Genomic DNA, 17524 nt, shown 5'->3' with positions numbered 1-17524 from the left:
CCACTCAGTTTTTTTCCTCACATGTACTGCATTTTAGTGATAAATTTAGTGTATATATGAGTGTAAGGCTACATTCACACTGCCGTATGGGGGACGTATATACGGCAATGGGTGCACAGCGCCCTACGGGAGCGGTATGGTGCAGCACACGTGCGGCACCGTACCCTGGAACGAGATAGGACCTGTCCATGTTCCTACGGTGAGCTGCGCTCACCTCCTCCTCTCGCCGTGCGCTGCCCTTGCCCACCATGCTACGGTACGTATATCTTTTTAAGAGGGAAGGGGGGCTGCACTTGGAAGTCTGCTATGGGGCCCCTGGCAGAGTGGACGTGAATATACACAGGTTTAGCCTTCATACAAGAGTGCAGATAGTCAGGAATACACTGAAGAAACAGTCTGATATCAGGAAACAAGAAAAGTGATTGGAAAGATCTTTATTTGCATCCCATGTATCTGTATAATCCTCCACCATGGTTCATCTTCCTCAGCACAGGAGCTTCCCCACGCAGGGTCTCAGCATCGCACTATGCACTGACCATGGGTGGCGGATCACCCCTCATTGGCCTCTGCACCCAAGGCCTGTATGTTCTGTACAGTTCATCTCACAGAGACGGCAGCAGGACGCACCCAGAGACTACTGCTCGGATGCCTCATCAAACATAGTCAGGAGATTCCGAGGTAGAAATGATGAGCGAGGAGCCTCTGCATCCACAAACCCCGAGGAGCTGCTGCTGCTGTCCAGGATCCCAGACTTCACACTGCACGGGGAGTCCTGGCTGATCCGGCTCACATTTGGAGTCAGCGGCAGAACTGACCTGCAGGAACACCCAAAACCATGAAAGAGAAGATACGAAGACACGGAGCACAGAGGATGTGCCTATAACACAAGCCACGTGGCCAGACATAAAAATACAACTGTCTATGCACCGGAGACAAACTTACCTCTGCCGCAGATTGCAGTCAGGTGACAGATTGCGGGGGGTGGACGTGCTGCCCAGAGATGGCCGAGACAGCAGGTCTGGAGAATGCCTGATACTTCAAAATACAAGAAAGATCAGTCATAAAGACCACCATAACATCTACTACAATAGGTTACAGTGTCGGCTGAGAGCACGCGCAGCAATGGAGTGCTCTCATATACACAGCAGCAACACTGCACTCCTGAACACTTACCTGAGGGGAAACTCCTGTCCACGGAAGGTAATATTCCTGGTGTAGCCCAGAGGACTTGGGGGCACCTCAAAGACATCGTCCCCAAGACTTTCTTCCTCCCAGTCACTAGAGAAGCTGCTTTCCAAGACACAGTTTTGGAACGGAGAAGAAGGTGGAGAGTTGGGAGCAGAAACTGACTTACGACCTAGAAGCCGCAGCACTGGACGCCTCAAAGCACAGAACATTATGGTCATAAACCATAGGAGACACTAAGAGAAAGAAGATCAGTCACCGATACACACAAGGGGCCAGAGGTCCATGCCCTCCTCTGTGACCCACTGACCACTGCTAGAGGCAGAACCAGCCCTTACCTGGAATATGTAGAGTATCTTAGTTACAATCCCCCTGGTGGTCAGGGTCACCCTCCTCCACCTCTGCGCTCTCTGGATAGCGGGAAGAGACAGCAGCCAGTCCACATTAGCCCGGCAGCGATAATCTGGCTCCAGCATCCCCGACAGAACTTTCAGGAAATCTGGAGGCAATTCTAAATATAAAGAATGAAAATCAAGCACACGAGACACCCAAGAGGGGCCGAGGACATACCGCACAGGACACCTACCTGACGTGAACTCTGTAGGGAGATGACCCTGCCGCAGCTGCTGCCAGCCTTCCCCTCCCTTGGGTAGCTCCATGTTACAAGCCACTTCTAGCAGAGTCATTCCCAGACTGCAACATAAAGCGAGCCGTAAGGACTGGCCGCAGAGGCGCTGCCTATATTATATATATAATGCGCTCTCACCTGAACACATCCGCGGCCTTGGTGAACACTCCATCCAGCAACTCAGGGGCCATATAGCGAGGGTCTCCCTCCTGGGCCTCTGCACTGCCTTCAGCCCCATCCAGCTCCACCACAAGTCCAAAGTCCCCCAGCTTGTAGACCCCCGTGTAGGAAATGAACACATTAGCCGGCTTGATGTCCAGGTGTAGCAGGTTGCGGTCATGGAGATGTTTGAGGCCGCGGAGGAGGTCGCAGGTTATACTCCATACTTCTTGTGCGGGCAGAGGTTCGCCCCGTTCCTCTGAGTACTGCTGCAGGCTGCTGGAGCACAGCTCTGTCTGCAGGTACAGCACCCGCTTCTCCTCCCAGGCCCGCACCAGACGCAGGCAATTAGGGTGCTCCCCAACACGCTCATGTTTCCTCACCTCCTGCAGCTTGCGGAGCCGGTCAGATTCACCTCGGAATGGGGACACGGATCGCTTCACCGCGTACACACAGCCATCCTCACGACTCCGGACCTAGAAACACAGAAACCCCTGCAGTCACCTAAACAGGAACAGGTCCAATGCCCGAAATAGTCATCTAAATAGTGATCTGAACATCCGTCATAACAACATAACCAATCCAACAAACAATCCCCCGGGCTCCTCCCCCCCTGCACCTGCCATCTATCCCCCCGGGCTCCTCCCCCCCTGCACCTGCCATCTATCCCCGGGCTCCCCCCACCCTGCACCTGCCATCTATCCCCCGGGCTCCTCCCCCCCTGCACCTGCCATCTATCCCCCGGGCTCCCCCTCCCCCTGCACCTGCCATCTATCCCCCGGGCTCCCCCTCCCCCTGCACCTGCCATCTATCCCCCGGGCTCCCCCTCCCCCTGCCATCTATCCCCCGGGCTCCCCCTCCCCCTGCCATCTATCCCCCGGGCTCCCCCTCCCCCTGCACCTGCCATCTATCCCCCGGGCTCCCCCTCCCCCTGCACCTGCCATCTATCCCCGGGCTCCCCCTCCCCCTGCCATCTATCCCCGGGCTCCCCGCCTGCACCTGCCATCTATCCCCGGGCTCCCCCTCCCCCTGCCATCTATCCCCGGGCTCCCCCTCCCCCTGCCATCTATCCCCGGGCTCCCCCTCCGCCTGCACCTGCCATCTACCCCCGGGCTCCTCCCCCCCTGCACCTGCCATCTACCCCTGGGCTCCTCCCCCCCTGCACCTGCCATCTACCCCTGGGCTCCTCCCCCCCTGCACCTGCCATCTACCCCCGGGCTCCTCCCCCCCTGCACCTGCCATCTATCCCCGGGCTCCTCCCCCCCTGCCATCTATCCCCGGGCTCCTCCCCCCCTGCCATCTATCCCCGGGCTCCTCCCCCCCTGCCATCTATCCCCGGGCTCCTCCCCCCCTGCCATCTACCCCCGGGCTCCTCCCCCCCTGCACCTGCCATCTATCCCCGGGCTCCCCCTCCCCTGCACCTGCCATCTATCCCCGGGCTCCCCCTCCCCTGCACCTGCCATCTATCCCCGGGCTCCCCCCCTGCACCTGCCGTATAACATACCCACCTTGTATACTTCCCCAAAAGACCCCCTCCCCAGCTTGCAGAGGGTCTGGAAGCACTGCTTATAAAAGGTCTCCTCCTTGCTGTGGTCATACAGGCGGCTGATTGGTTGCTTGTGTTGGGGGCTTTGGAAAGACACGCTCTGGGGGCGGGGCTGGCTCCAGGAACGCTGCTTATTGGGAAAGATGCGGCTGACTAGGGGGATATTCTTCACGGGGGGCCGCGGGGGAAGGGAATAGCAGAGAGCCCGGCCCCTCTTCTTATGGGAAAAGCTCTGCTCCGCTTGGCTAAAATGTGTGGGCACCGGGATAGGAGTGCGGGTCATCAGAACCTGAGACATCTCATCGTCTGGCACTGGCATGGCCCCCCGAAGCCAGCCGCCGCGAGACCACCGCGAGACCACCGAGGGGCAGGGGTCTGCAATGAGGAGAGACAGGAGATGAGGCACAACCACAGCACTCCCCCACCCGACTACCACCCTATGAGGTGCAGCCTCTCTATGTCTCCCCCCGGCCTCCCCTCACACTGTCTCCAGCCTCCTCTCTAGTAATTACCTCAGTGTATGAGGAGCAGCCTCTCTATGTCTCCCCCGGCCTCCCCTCACACTGTCTCCAGCCTCCTCTCTAGTAATTACCTCAGTGTATGAGGTGCAGCCTCTCTATGTCTCCCCCCGGCCTCCCCTCACACTGTCTCCAGCCTCCTCTCTAGTAATTACCTCAGTGTATGAGGTGCAGCCTCTCTATGTCTCCCCCCCCCCGGCCTCCCCTCACACTGTCTCCAGCCTCCTCTCTAGTAATTACCTCAGTGTATGAGGAGCAGCCTCTCTATGTCTCCCCCCGGCCTCCCCTCACACCGTCTCCAGCCTCCTCTCTAGTAATTACCTCAGTGTATGAGGTGCAGCCTCTCTATGTCTCCCCCCGGCCTCCCCTCACACTGTCTCCAGCCTCCTCTCTAGTAATTACCTCAGTGTATGAGGTGCAGCCTCTCTATGTCTCCCCCGGCCTCCCCTCACACTGTCTCCAGCCTCCTCTCTAGTAATTACCTCAGTGTATGAGGTGCAGCCTCTCTATGTCTCCCCCCAGCCTCCCCTCACACTGTCTCCAGCCTCCTCTCTAGTAATTACCTCAGTGTATGAGGTGCAGCCTCTCTATGTCTCCCCCCGGCCTCCCCTCACACTGTCTCCAGCCTCCTCTCTAGTAATTACCTCAGTGTATGAGGTGCAGCCTCTCTATGTCTCCCCCGGCTTCCCCTCACACTGTCTCCAGCCTCCTCTCTAGTAATTACCTCAGTGTATGAGGTGCAGCCTCTCTATGTCTCCCCCCCGGCCTCCCCTCACACTGTCTCCAGCCTCCTCTCTAGTAATTACCTCAGTGTATGAGGTGCAGCCTCTCTATGTCTCCCCCGGCCTCCCCTCACACTGTCTCCAGCCTCCTCTCTAGTAATTACCTCAGTGTATGAGGTGCAGCCTCTCTATGTCTCCCCCGGCCTCCCCTCACACTGTCTCCAGCCTCCTCTCTAGTAATTACCTCAGTGTATGAGGTGCAGCCTCTCTATGTCTCCCCCCGGCCTCCCCTCACACTGTCTCCAGCCTCCTCTCTAGTAATTACCTCAGTGTATGAGGTGCAGCCTCTCTATGTCCCCCCCCCCCCCCGGCCTCCCCTCACACTGTCTCCAGCCTCCTCTCTAGTAATTACCTCAGTGTATGAGGTGCAGCCTCTCTATGTCTCCCCCCCGGCCTCCCCTCACACTGTCTCCAGCCTCCTCTCTAGTAATTACCTCAGTGTATGAGGTGCAGCCTCTCTATGTCTCCCCCCCGGCCTCCCCTCACACTGTCTCCAGCCTCCTCTCTAGTAATTACCTCAGTGTATGAGGAGCAGCCTCTCTATGTCTCCCCCGGCCTCCCCTCACACTGTCTCCAGCCTCCTCTCTAGTAATTACCTCAGTGTATGAGGTGCAGCCTCTCTATGTCTCCCCCGGCCTCCCCTCACACTGTCTCCAGCCTCCTCTCTAGTAATTACCTCAGTGTATGAGGTGCAGCCTCTCTATGTCTCCCCCCCCCGGCCTCCCCTCACACTGTCTCCAGCCTCCTCTCTAGTAATTACCTCAGTGTATGAGGTGCAGCCTCTCTATGTCTCCCCCCCGGCCTCCCCTCACACTGTCTCCAGCCTCCTCTCTAGTAATTACCTCAGTGTATGAGGTGCAGCCTCTCTATGTCTCCCCCCGGCCTCCCCTCACACCGTCTCCAGCCTCCTCTCTAGTAATTACCTCAGTGTATGAGGTGCAGCCTCTCTATGTCTCCCCCCCCCCCGGCCTCCCCTCACACTGTCTCCAGCCTCCTCTCTAGTAATTACCTCAGTGTATGAGGTGCAGCCTCTCTATGTCTCCCCCCCCCCGGCCTCCCCTCACACTGTCTCCAGCCTCCTCTCTAGTAATTACCTCAGTGTATGAGGTGCAGCCTCTCTATGTCTCCCCCCGGCCTCCCCTCACACTGTCTCCAGCCTCCTCTCTAGTAATTACCTCAGTGTATGAGGTGCAGCCTCTCTATGTCTCCCCCCCCGGCCTCCCCTCACACTGTCTCCAGCCTCCTCTCTAGTAATTACCTCAGTGTATGAGGTGCAGCCTCTCTATGTCTCCCCCCGGCCTCCCCTCACACTGTCTCCAGCCTCCTCTCTAGTAATTACCTCAGTGTATGAGGTGCAGCCTCTCTATGTCTCCCCCCCCCCGGCCTCCCCTCACACTGTCTCCAGCCTCCTCTCTAGTAATTACCTCAGTGTATGTGGTGCAGCCTCTCTATGTCTCCCCCGGCCTCCCCTCACACTGTCTCCAGCCTCCTCTCTAGTAATTACCTCAGTGTATGAGGTGCAGCCTCTCTATGTCTCCCCCCGGCCTCCCCTCACACTGTCTCCAGCCTCCTCTCTAGTAATTACCTCAGTCTATGTGGTGGAGCCTCTCTATGTCTCCCCCGGCCTCCCCTCACACTGTCTCCAGCCTCCTCTCTAGTAATTACCTCAGTGTATGAGGTGCAGCCTCTCTATGTCTCCCCCCGGCCTCCCCTCACACTGTCTCCAGCCTCCTCTCTAGTAATTACCTCAGTGTATGAGGAGCAGCCTCTCTATGTCTCCCCCCGGCCTCCCCTCACACTGTCTCCAGCCTCCTCTCTAGTAATTACCTCAGTGTATGTGGTGCAGCCTCTCTATGTCTCCCCCCGGCCTCCCCTCACACTGTCTCCAGCCTCCTCTCTAGTAATTACCTCAGTGTATGTGGTGCAGCCTCTCTATGTCTCCCCCCCGGCCTCCCCTCACACTGTCTCCAGCCTCCTCTCTAGTAATTACCTCAGTGTATGAGGTGCAGCCTCTCTATGTCTCCCCCCGGCCTCCCCTCACACTGTCTCCAGCCTCCTCTCTAGTAATTACCTCAGTGTATGTGGTGCAGCCTCTCTATGTCTCCCCCCGGCCTCCCCTCACACTGTCTCCAGCCTCCTCTCTAGTAATTACCTCAGTGTATGAGGTGCAGCCTCTCTATGTCTCCCCCCCGGCCTCCCCTCACACTGTCTCCAGCCTCCTCTCTAGTAATTACCTCAGTGTATGAGGTGCAGCCTCTCTATGTCTCCCCCCCGGCCTCCCCTCACACTGTCTCCAGCCTCCTCTCTAGTAATTACCTCAGTGTATGAGGTGCAGCCTCTCTATGTCTCCCCCCCCCCCGGCCTCCCCTCACACTGTCTCCAGCCTCCTCTCTAGTAATTACCTCAGTGTATGAGGAGCAGCCTCTCTATGTCTCCCCCCCGGCCTCCCCTCACACTGTCTCCAGCCTCCTCTCTAGTAATTACCTCAGTGTATGAGGTGCAGCCTCTCTATGTCTCCCCCCCGGCCTCCCCTCACACTGTCTCCAGCCTCCTCTCTAGTAATTACCTCAGTGTATGAGGTGCAGCCTCTCTATGTCTCCCCCCCGGCCTCCCCTCACACTGTCTCCAGCCTCCTCTCTAGTAATTACCTCAGTGTATGAGGTGCAGCCTCTCTATGTCTCCCCCCGGCCTCCCCTCACACTGTCTCCAGCCTCCTCTCTAGTAATTACCTCAGTGTATGAGGTGCAGCCTCTCTATGTCTCCCCCCCGGCCTCCCCTCACACTGTCTCCAGCCTCCTCTCTAGTAATTACCTCAGTGTATGAGGTGCAGCCTCTCTATGTCTCCCCCCCCCGGCCTCCCCTCACACTGTCTCCAGCCTCCTCTCTAGTAATTACCTCAGTGTATGAGGAGCAGCCTCTCTATGTCTCCCCCCCGGCCTCCCCTCACACTGTCTCCAGCCTCCTCTCTAGTAATTACCTCAGTGTATGAGGTGCAGCCTCTCTATGTCTCCCCCCGGCCTCCCCTCACACTGTCTCCAGCCTCCTCTCTAGTAATTACCTCAGTGTATGAGGTGCAGCCTCTCTATGTCTCCCCCCCCCCGGCCTCCCCTCACACTGTCTCCAGCCTCCTCTCTAGTAATTACCTCAGTGTATGAGGTGCAGCCTCTCTATGTCTCCCCCCCCCGGCCTCCCCTCACACTGTCTCCAGCCTCCTCTCTAGTAATTACCTCAGTGTATGAGGTGCAGCCTCTCTATGTCTCCCCCCGGCCTCCCCTCACACTGTCTCCAGCCTCCTCTCTAGTAATTACCTCAGTGTATGAGGTGCAGCCTCTCTATGTCTCCCCCAGCCTCCCCTCACACTGTCTCCAGCCTCCTCTCTAGTAATTACCTCAGTGTATGAGGTGCAGCCTCTCTATGTCTCCCCCCGGCCTCCCCTCACACTGTCTCCAGCCTCCTCTCTAGTAATTACCTCAGTGTATGAGGTGCAGCCTCTCTATGTCCCCCCCCCCCCGGCCTCCCCTCACACTGTCTCCAGCCTCCTCTCTAGTAATTACCTCAGTGTATGAGGTGCAGCCTCTCTATGTCTCCCCCCCGGCCTCCCCTCACACTGTCTCCAGCCTCCTCTCTAGTAATTACCTCAGTGTATGAGGTGCAGCCTCTCTATGTCTCCCCCCGGCCTCCCCTCACACTGTCTCCAGCCTCCTCTCTAGTAATTACCTCAGTGTATGAGGAGCAGCCTCTCTATGTCTCCCCCCCGGCCTCCCCTCACACTGTCTCCAGCCTCCTCTCTAGTAATTACCTCAGTGTATGAGGTGCAGCCTCTCTATGTCTCCCCCCCGGCCTCCCCTCACACTGTCTCCAGCCTCCTCTCTAGTAATTACCTCAGTGTATGCGGAGCAGCCTCTCTATGTCTCCCCCCCGGCCTCCCCTCACACTGTCTCCAGCCTCCTCTCTAGTAATTACCTCAGTGTATGAGGTGCAGCCTCTCTATGTCTCCCCCGGCCTCCCCTCACACTGTCTCCAGCCTCCTCTCTAGTAATTACCTCAGTGTATGAGGTGCAGCCTCTCTATGTCTCCCCCCCGGCCTCCCCTCACACTGTCTCCAGCCTCCTCTCTAGTAATTACCTCAGTGTATGAGGTGCAGCCTCTCTATGTCTCCCCCCGGCCTCCCCTCACACTGTCTCCAGCCTCCTCTCTAGTAATTACCTCAGTGTATGAGGTGCAGCCTCTCTATGTCTCCCCCCGGCCTCCCCTCACACTGTCTCCAGCCTCCTCTCTAGTAATTACCTCAGTGTATGAGGTGCAGCCTCTCTATGTCTCCCCCCGGCCTCCCCTCACACTGTCTCCAGCCTCCTCTCTAGTAATTACCTCAGTGTATGAGGAGCAGCCTCTCTATGTCTCCCCCGGCCTCCCCTCACACTGTCTCCAGCCTCCTCTCTAGTAATTACCTCAGTGTATGAGGTGCAGCCTCTCTATGTCTCCCCCGGCCTCCCCTCACACTGTCTCCAGCCTCCTCTCTAGTAATTACCTCAGTGTATGAGGTGCAGCCTCTCTATGTCTCGCCCGGCCTCCCCTCACACTGTCTCCAGCCTCCTCTCTAGTAATTACCTCAGTGTATGAGGTGCAGCCTCTCTATGTCTCCCCCGGCCTCCCCTCACACTGTCTCCAGCCTCCTCTCTAGTAATTACCTCAGTGTATGAGGTGCAGCCTCTCTATGTCTCCCCCCGGCCTCCCCTCACACTGTCTCCAGCCTCCTCTCTAGTAATTACCTCAGTGTATGAGGTGCAGCCTCTCTATGTCTCCCCCCCGGCCTCCCCTCACACTGTCTCCAGCCTCCTCTCTAGTAATTACCTCAGTGTATGAGGTGCAGCCTCTCTATGTCTCCCCCCGGCCTCCCCTCACACTGTCTCCAGCCTCCTCTCTAGTAATTACCTCAGTGTATGAGGTGCAGCCTCTCTATGTCTCCCCCCCCCGGCCTCCCCTCACACTGTCTCCAGCCTCCTCTCTAGTAATTACCTCAGTGTATGAGGTGCAGCCTCTCTATGTCTCCCCCCGGCCTCCCCTCACACTGTCTCCAGCCTCCTCTCTAGTAATTACCTCAGTGTATGTGGTGCAGCCTCTCTATGTCTCCCCCCCGGCCTCCCCTCACACTGTCTCCAGCCTCCTCTCTAGTAATTACCTCAGTGTATGAGGTGCAGCCTCTCTATGTCTCCCCCCCGGCCTCCCCTCACACTGTCTCCAGCCTCCTCTCTAGTAATTACCTCAGTGTATGAGGTGCAGCCTCTCTATGTCTCCCCCCCGGCCTCCCCTCACACTGTCTCCAGCCTCCTCTCTAGTAATTACCTCAGTGTATGAGGTGCAGCCTCTCTATGTCTCCCCCCGGCCTCCCCTCACACTGTCTCCAGCCTCCTCTCTAGTAATGACCTCAGTGTATGAGGTGCAGCCTCTCTATGTCTCCCCCCCCCCCCGGCCTCCCTCACACTGTCTCCAGCCTCCTCTCTAGTAATTACCTCAGTGTATGAGGTGCAGCCTCTCTATGTCTCCCCCCCCCCGGCCTCCCCTCACACTGTCTCCAGCCTCCTCTCTAGTAATTACCTCAGTGTATGAGGAGCAGCCTCTCTATGTCTCCCCCCCGACCTCCCCTCACACTGTCTCCAGCCTCCTCTCTAGTAATTACCTCAGTGTATGAGGTGCAGCCTCTCTATGTCTCGCCCGGCCTCCCCTCACACTGTCTCCAGCCTCCTCTCTAGTAATTACCTCAGTGTATGAGGTGCAGCCTCTCTATGTCTCCCCCGGCCTCCCCTCACACTGTCTCCAGCCTCCTCTCTAGTAATTACCTCCGTGTATGAGGAGCAGCCTCTCTATGTCTCCCCCCCCCGGCCTCCCCTCACACTGTCTCCAGCCTCCTCTCTAGTAATTACCTCAGTGTATGAGGTGCAGCCTCTCTATGTCTCCCCCCCGGCCTCCCCTCACACTGTCTCCAGCCTCCTCTCTAGTAATTACCTCAGTGTATGAGGTGCAGCCTCTCTATGTCTCCCCCCCCCGGCCTCCCCTCACACTGTCTCCAGCCTCCTCTCTAGTAATTACCTCAGTGTATGAGGTGCAGCCTCTCTATGTCTCCCCCCCCCGGCCTCCCCTCACACTGTCTCCAGCCTCCTCTCTAGTAATTACCTCAGTGTATGAGGTGCAGCCTCTCTATGTCTCCCCCCCGGCCTCCCCTCACACTGTCTCCAGCCTCCTCTCTAGTAATTACCTCAGTGTATGAGGTGCAGCCTCTCTATGTCTCCCCCCCCCGGCCTCCCCTCACACTGTCTCCAGCCTCCTCTCTAGTAATTACCTCAGTGTATGAGGTGCAGCCTCTCTATGTCTCCCCCCGGCCTCCCCTCACACTGTCTCCAGCCTCCTCTCTAGTAATTACCTCAGTGTATGAGGTGCAGCCTCTCTATGTCTCCCCCCCGGCCTCCCCTCACACTGTCTCCAGCCTCCTCTCTAGTAATTACCTCAGTGTATGAGGTGCAGCCTCTCTATGTCTCCCCCCGGCCTCCCCTCACACTGTCTCCAGCCTCCTCTCTAGTAATTACCTCAGTGTATGAGGTGCAGCCTCTCTATGTCTCCCCCCGGCCTCCCCTCACACTGTCTCCAGCCTCCTCTCTAGTAATTACCTCAGTGTATGAGGTGCAGCCTCTCTATGTCTCCCCCCCGGCCTCCCTCACACTGTCTCCAGCCTCCTCTCTAGTAATTACCTCAGTGTATGAGGTGCAGCCTCTCTATGTCTCCCCCGGCCTCCCCTCACACTGTCTCCAGCCTCCTCTCTAGTAATTACCTCAGTGTATGAGGTGCAGCCTCTCTATGTCTCCCCCCGGCCTCCCCTCAATATCACACGTGAGTGATCTCTCAGCCTCCTCTCTAGTAATTACCTCAGTGTATGAGGGGTGAAGCCTCTCTATGTCTCCCCCGGCCTCCCTTCATTACCTCAGTGTATGAGGTGCAGCCTCTCTATGTCTCCCCCCCGGCCTCCCCTCACACTGTCTCCAGCCTCCTCTCTAGTAATTACCTCAGTGTATGAGGTGCAGCCTCTCTATGTCTCCCCCCGGCCTCCCCTCACACTGTCTCCAGCCTCCTCTCTAGTAATTACCTCAGTGTATGAGGAGCAGCCTCTCTATGTCTCCCCCCGGCCTCCCCTCACACTGTCTCCAGCCTCCTCTCTAGTAATTACCTCAGTGTATGAGGTGCAGCCTCTCTATGTCTCCCCCGGCCTCCCCTCACACTGTCTCCAGCCTCCTCTCTAGTAATTCCTCAGTGTATGAGGTGCAGCTGTCTCCAGCCTCCTCTCTAGTAATTACCTCAGTGTATGAGGTGCAGCCTCTCTATGTCCCCCCCCCGGCCTCCCCTCACACTGTCTCCAGGTGCAGCCTCTCTATGTCTCCCCCCGGCCTCCCCTCACACTGTCTCCAGCCTCCTCTCTAGTAATTACCTCAGTGTATGAGGTGCAGCCTCTCTATGTCTCCCCCCCCCCGGCCTCCCCTCACACTGTCTCCAGCCTCCTCTCTAGTAATTACCTCAGTGTATGAGGTGCAGCCTCTCTATGTCTCCCCCCCGGCCTCCCCTCACACTGTCTCCAGCCTCCTCTCTAGTAATTACCTCAGTGTATGAGGTGCAGCCTCTCTATGTCTCCCCCCGGCCTCCTCTCACACTGTCTCCAGCCTCCTCTCTAGTAATTACCTCAGTGTATGAGGTGCAGCCTCTCTATGTCTCCCCCCCCCCCCCGGCCTCCCCTCACACTGTCTCCAGCCTCCTCTCTAGTAATTACCTCAGTGTATGAGGTGCAGCCTCTCTATGTCTCCCCCCCGGCCTCCCCTCACACTGTCTCCAGCCTCCTCTCTAGTAATTACCTCAGTGTATGAGGTGCAGCCTCTCTATGTCTCCCCCCGGCCTCCTCTCACACTGTCTCCAGCCTCCTCTGTAGTAATTACCTCAGTCTATGTGGTGGAGCCTCTCTGGGTCTCCCGGTCCTCGGTCTCTCTTCTATTCCGTGACTTTTGCAGATGACGTTGTTTTCGCGCCAGAAGGTTTCATCCGGCCGTGTGTGACGTCACGCCCCGCAGTGTAGCCCCGCCCCCAGCGTGGCCACGCACAAGATGGCGTGCGTGGTGTGAGCGGCGGCTGCGCGGTGCACGCTGGGAGGGAGGTCAGAGGATCCTCGGAGCGCGGTGTCTTTGTGTGCTCTCAGCCTCCCCGGACGGACGGGCGGACTCTGCGGGATGGTGAGTGCTAGCGGCGCCGCACACAGCGGAGGGAGCGCAGGCTGTGAGGGGCGGCCCGGGCCGCAGCATCCCGGACTGACCTTCTCATCATGGCGGAGGCCGGTACCGGGTGCACACAGCTTCCGGCCCTCCGGTGCTAGATCCCGGGGCGCCCATCCCCCGCACAACATGGCGGCCGGGCTCCCTGGTAACGGCCGCTCATCCCATGCCAAGATGGCGGCCGAGAGGGTGGGGGTAATGGATATATGTGTGTACTACTACCCCCAACATTGTGTACTACCGCTACTGCCCCAGCATTGTGTACTACCGCTACCGCCCCCAGCATTGTGTACTACCGCTACTGCCCCCAGCATTGTGTACTACTGCTACTGCCCCCAACATTGTGTACTACCGCTACTACCCCCAGCATTGTGTACTACCGCTACTACCTACCCCCAGCATTGTGTACTACCGCTACCACCCCCAGCATTGTGTACTACCGCTACCGCCCCCAGCATTGTGTACTACCGCTACCGCCCCCAGCATTGTGTACTACCGCCACTACCCCCAACATTGTGTACTACCGCTACTGCCCCCAACATTGTGTACTACCGCTACTACCCCCAACATTGTGTACTACCGCCACTGCCCCCAGCATTGTGTACTACCGCTACTGCCCCCAACATTGTGTACTACCGCCACTACCCCCAACATTGTGTACTACCGCTACTACCCCCAACATTGTGTACTACCGCCACTGCCCCCAGCATTGTGTACTACCGCTACTGCCCCCAGCATTGTGTGCCACTGCCCCCAGCATTGTGTACTACCGCCACTGCCCCCAGCATTGTGTACTACCGCCACTGCCCCCAGCATTGTGTACTACCGCCACTGCCCCCAGCATTGTGTACTACCGCCACTGCCCCCAACATTGTGTACTACCGCCACTACCCCCAACATTGTGTACTACCGCCACTGCCCCCAGCATTGTGTACTACCGCTACTGCCCCCAACATTGTGTACTACCGCTACTACCCCCAACATTGTGTACTACCGCTACTACCCCCAGCATTGTGTGCTACCGCTACTACCCCCAGCATTGTGTGCTACCGCTACTACCCCCAGCATTGTGTGCTACCGCTACTACCCCCAGCATTGTGTGCTACCGCTACTACCCCCAGCATTGTGTGCTACCGCTACTACCCCCAGCATTGTGTGCTACCGCTACTACCCCCAGCATTGTGTGCTACCGCTACTACCCCCAGCATTGTGTGCTACCGCTACTACCCCCAGCATTGTGTGCTACCGCTACTACCCCCAGCATTGTGTGCTACCGCTACTACCCCCAGCATTGTGTGCTACCGCTACTACCCCCAGCATTGTGTGCTACCGCTACTACCCCCAGCATTGTGTGCTACCGCTACTACCCCCAGCATTGTGTGCTACCGCTACTACCCCCAGCATTGTGTGCTACCGCTACTACCCCCAGCATTGTGTGCTACCGCTACTACCCCCAGCATTGTGTGCTACCGCCACTACCCCCAGCATTGTGTGCTACCGCCCCCAGCATTGTGTGCTACCGCTACTACCCCCAGCATTGTGTACTACCGCCCCCAGCATTGTGTACTACCGCTACCGCCCCCAGCATTGTGTGCTACCGCCCCCAGCATTGTGTACTACCGCTACCGCCCCCAGCATTGTGTGCTACCGCCCCCAGCATTGTGTACTACCGCTACCGCCCCCAGCATTGTGTACTACCGCTACCGCCCCCAGCATTGTGTGCTACCGCCCCCAGCATTGTGTACTACCGCTACCGCCCCCAGCATTGTGTGCTACCGCTACTACCCCCAGCATTGTGTGCTACCGCCCCCAGCATTGTGTGCTACCGCTACTGCCCCCAGCATTGTGTGCTACCGCTACCGCCCCCAGCATTGTGTGCTACCGCCCCCAGCATTGTGTGCTACCGCTACCGCCCCCAGCATTGTGTGCTACCGCTACTACCCCCAGCATTGTGTACTACCGCTACTACCCCCAGCATTGTGTGCTACCGCCCCCAGCATTGTGTACTACCGCTACCGCCCCCAGCATTGTGTGCTACCGCTACTACCCCCAGCATTGTGTGCTACCGCCCCCAGCATTGTGTACTACCGCTACCGCCCCCAGCATTGTGTACTACCGCTACTGCTCCCGGCATTGTGCGCCCCCGGCATTGTGCGCCCCCGGCATTGTGCGCCCGTTGAAGTCCAATCCGCTCTGCCCTATAATACTAGTTCATTGTAGAGCAGTGGAGAGTCTGGTGGGGCAGACGCATGCAGGCAGAACATGGGGCAGCCCTGGGGCACTCGGCAGACCTTGGGGCTGCACAGGAGAGGATTGGATCCCCCCAGTAAGCGGCACGGGGGATCCGATCTGTAGGTGGAAGACCCCCCTCCTGGCTGTGGCTTGTGATGTCAGATGGGAGGGGGCTGTTGGTTCCTGGTTTAGTCCCTGGCATAGTCCTGCTCTATAATGTCCTCTGTACGGTACGTGTAGATTGTGAGCCGCCTCCTCCTCTTCCAGGACGTGTTTCTGATGATCCGCCGCCATAAAACCACCATCTTCACAGACGCCAAGGAGAGCACGACTGTGTATGAGCTGAAGAGGATTGTGGAGGGGATCCTGAAGAGACCCCCGGAGGAGCAGCGGCTGTACAAGGTGAGACCCTCGCCCCATACATCGCCCCCTTCTCACCCGGGCGGCCCCTCACCTTCCTCTCTCTTCCAGGATGACCAGATGTTAGATGATAACAAGACCCTCGGTGACTGCGGCTTCACCAGCCAGAACGCGCGGCCCCAGGCCCCCGCCACCGTAGGACTGGCCTTCCGCTGCTCGGGTGAGTACGGTGCAGAGTGCACGGGTGGGTGCCGGGGGGTGGGGGGGCAGTAGTATGTCAGATGGTGGCAGGAAGGCTGGAGGGTGGAGATCCAGGGGTTACCCAGTGAGGGGGCGGGGTTTAGTATGGGGTAGAGTATGTCAGGAGGGGGGGGGGGGGGGTAATCTGGGGATTGACTAGTGCTGTGGAGGGTGGGTGCCTGGGTTGCTGAGTGAGGGGGGCAGGGGGTTAGGAGGGGGCAGCAGTATGGGGTAGAGTATGGCAGGGGGTAATCTGGGGATTGCTGAGTGCGGGGGCGTGCCATGGGATTAGGAGGGGGCCAGTATGGTGGGAGGGGTTTTATCCAGGGGTTGCTGAGTGCTGTGGAGGGTGGCTGGCGAGTGCACGGGTTGCTAAATAAGGGGGTGAGGAGGTGGGGGTGGTAATCCAGGGGTTGCTGAGTGAGGGGAGGGGGGCGGGTGAGGGGGGGCGGTTGAGGAGGTGGGGGTTGGTAATCCAGGGGTTGCTGAGTGAGGGGAGGGGGGCGGGCCAGGGGGTGAGGGGGGGCGGTTGAGGAGGTGGTGGTTGGTAATCCAGGGGTTGCTGAGTGAGGGGTTGGGGCGGGTGGTAATCCAGGGGTTGCTGAGTGAGGGGTGGGGGGCAGTGTCTGGGGGGCGGGGTTAGTTGGAATGATTGGGGTGAGCGTCTCCTGACTCTTCTGTCTTGTAGTAGACTCTTTTGAACCCCTGCGGGTGGACCCCTTCTCCAGCCCCCCCGAGCTCCCAGATGTCATGAAGCCCCAGGAGACGAGTGGCAGCGCCAATGAGCAGGCGGTGCAGTGAATGCTGGGAGGACCCGCCCCCTGTGATTGCCCCGCCCCTTACCCCATGGAATTACACTGCAGCTTCGGCCTCGCTACCTGGGGGAGCCTCCTCCTCTGTGTACAGTGACTGCTGTCCTCCCCTTGACGTGGGAATCGGCTTCTGCAAGATCTCAGCCCACATGGGCCCCACCTTACCCCCCGGTGACCCGCACCCCTCCCTACACTTCCTGGTTTTGGGGTTTGGGACGCTCTGATATTGATTATGTTCTACTTTATTTTATAAACACAATAAATTTTGTTTGCCTGTCAGACGCCTCTGGGTCTGCTACTTATTTCACCTGCAGGGGGGTCCGGAGCGGGGCAGGCGGAGGGGGAGGGAGGGGGCGCGGTGCCGGGGGAGGGGGCGTGGGGGGGAAGGGGGGGTCGAGAGGGGGCGCGGGGGGCTCATTTACTAAGGGTCCATCGGACGCATTTTTGTTGGGTTTACCGACTATTTCCATTAACATACGTGGCAAATCGGGGTGGCAGCCTGTCAGACAACCCGACGAATTCAGACAAACAGCGGAATTTAAAACGCGTTTGTCTTAAGATCAGCACTCGCATGCACCGGGAAGAAGCAGGTGAACTCCAGGGCCTCGACCTTAGTGAATCGCGCCGGACCTGAAACCTTATTGGACAACGCACGTGGGATCGCGACAGAACCAGGTAAGTAAATCTGCCCCTTTGTGTATAAGGGGCTGGTATGGGGGGTGTTAGGGAGATGGAGAAGCATAGCTGTGCCTGGTTCTG

At 58.3% G+C, this 17524-nt stretch overlaps 2 protein-coding genes across 4 annotated transcripts; one reads left to right on the top strand and one right to left on the bottom strand.

Annotated features, from left to right (window-relative positions):
* Positions 1-419: 419 nt before the first annotated feature.
* LOC140111159 (membrane-associated tyrosine- and threonine-specific cdc2-inhibitory kinase-like) lies at positions 420-12936 on the bottom strand. The gene is made up of 8 exons (XM_072132334.1): positions 12792-12936; positions 3481-3893; positions 1952-2448; positions 1772-1878; positions 1524-1696; positions 1174-1421; positions 943-1035; positions 420-815 (listed from the first exon to the last, which is right to left on the bottom strand). Exons 2-8 carry the CDS (start codon positions 3835-3837, stop codon positions 635-637), a joined length of 1656 nt encoding a protein of 551 aa, XP_071988435.1. The 5' UTR covers positions 3838-3893; positions 12792-12936; the 3' UTR covers positions 420-634.
* LOC140111160 (elongin-B-like) lies at positions 12927-17044 on the top strand. Of its 3 annotated transcripts, none has more exons than XM_072132337.1 (4): positions 12927-13082; positions 15621-15755; positions 15825-15933; positions 16642-17044. In XM_072132337.1, the coding sequence occupies exons 1-4, from the start codon at positions 13080-13082 to the stop codon at positions 16752-16754; spliced, it is 360 nt and encodes a 119-aa protein (XP_071988438.1). In that variant the 5' UTR covers positions 12927-13079; the 3' UTR covers positions 16755-17044. The 3 variants fall into 3 exon arrangements, with proteins under 3 accessions (XP_071988438.1, XP_071988437.1, XP_071988436.1); XM_072132336.1 differs by lacking the exon at positions 12927-13082 and adding an exon at positions 13177-13316 and having other exon boundaries at positions 16645-17044; XM_072132335.1 differs by lacking the exon at positions 12927-13082 and adding an exon at positions 13181-13316.
* The last annotated feature ends 480 nt before the right edge of the window (positions 17045-17524 follow it).

The sequence above is a fragment of the Engystomops pustulosus genome, unplaced genomic scaffold (genome assembly GCF_040894005.1).
Source record: "Engystomops pustulosus unplaced genomic scaffold, aEngPut4.maternal MAT_SCAFFOLD_400, whole genome shotgun sequence".
Taxonomy (NCBI): Eukaryota; Metazoa; Chordata; class Amphibia; order Anura; family Leptodactylidae; genus Engystomops; species Engystomops pustulosus.
The sequence above is the reverse complement of the archived record's forward strand: the minus strand, read 5'-3'. Positions and strand labels throughout refer to the sequence as shown.

Excerpts from the sequence above, each read along its gene's own strand:
- LOC140111159 (XM_072132334.1), bottom strand. The coding sequence starts at position 3,837 with ATGCCAGTGCCAGACGATGAGATGTCTCAGGTTCTGATGACCCGCACT. Across the intron at positions 2,449-3,480 it reads CTTTTGGGGAAGTATACAAG|GTCCGGAGTCGTGAGGATGG; the intron begins GTGGGTATGTTA and ends CTGTGTTTCTAG. Across the intron at positions 1,422-1,523 it reads AGATACTCTACATATTCCAG|TGTCTCCTATGGTTTATGAC; the intron begins GTAAGGGCTGGT and ends TCTTTCTCTTAG.
- LOC140111160 (XM_072132335.1), top strand. The coding sequence starts at position 13,251 with ATGGCGGCCGGGCTCCCTGGTAACGGCCGCTCATCCCATGCCAAGATG. Across the intron at positions 13,317-15,620 it reads TGGCGGCCGAGAGGGTGGGG|GACGTGTTTCTGATGATCCG; the intron begins GTAATGGATATA and ends CTCCTCTTCCAG. Across the intron at positions 15,934-16,641 it reads ACTGGCCTTCCGCTGCTCGG|TAGACTCTTTTGAACCCCTG; the intron begins GTGAGTACGGTG and ends TCTGTCTTGTAG.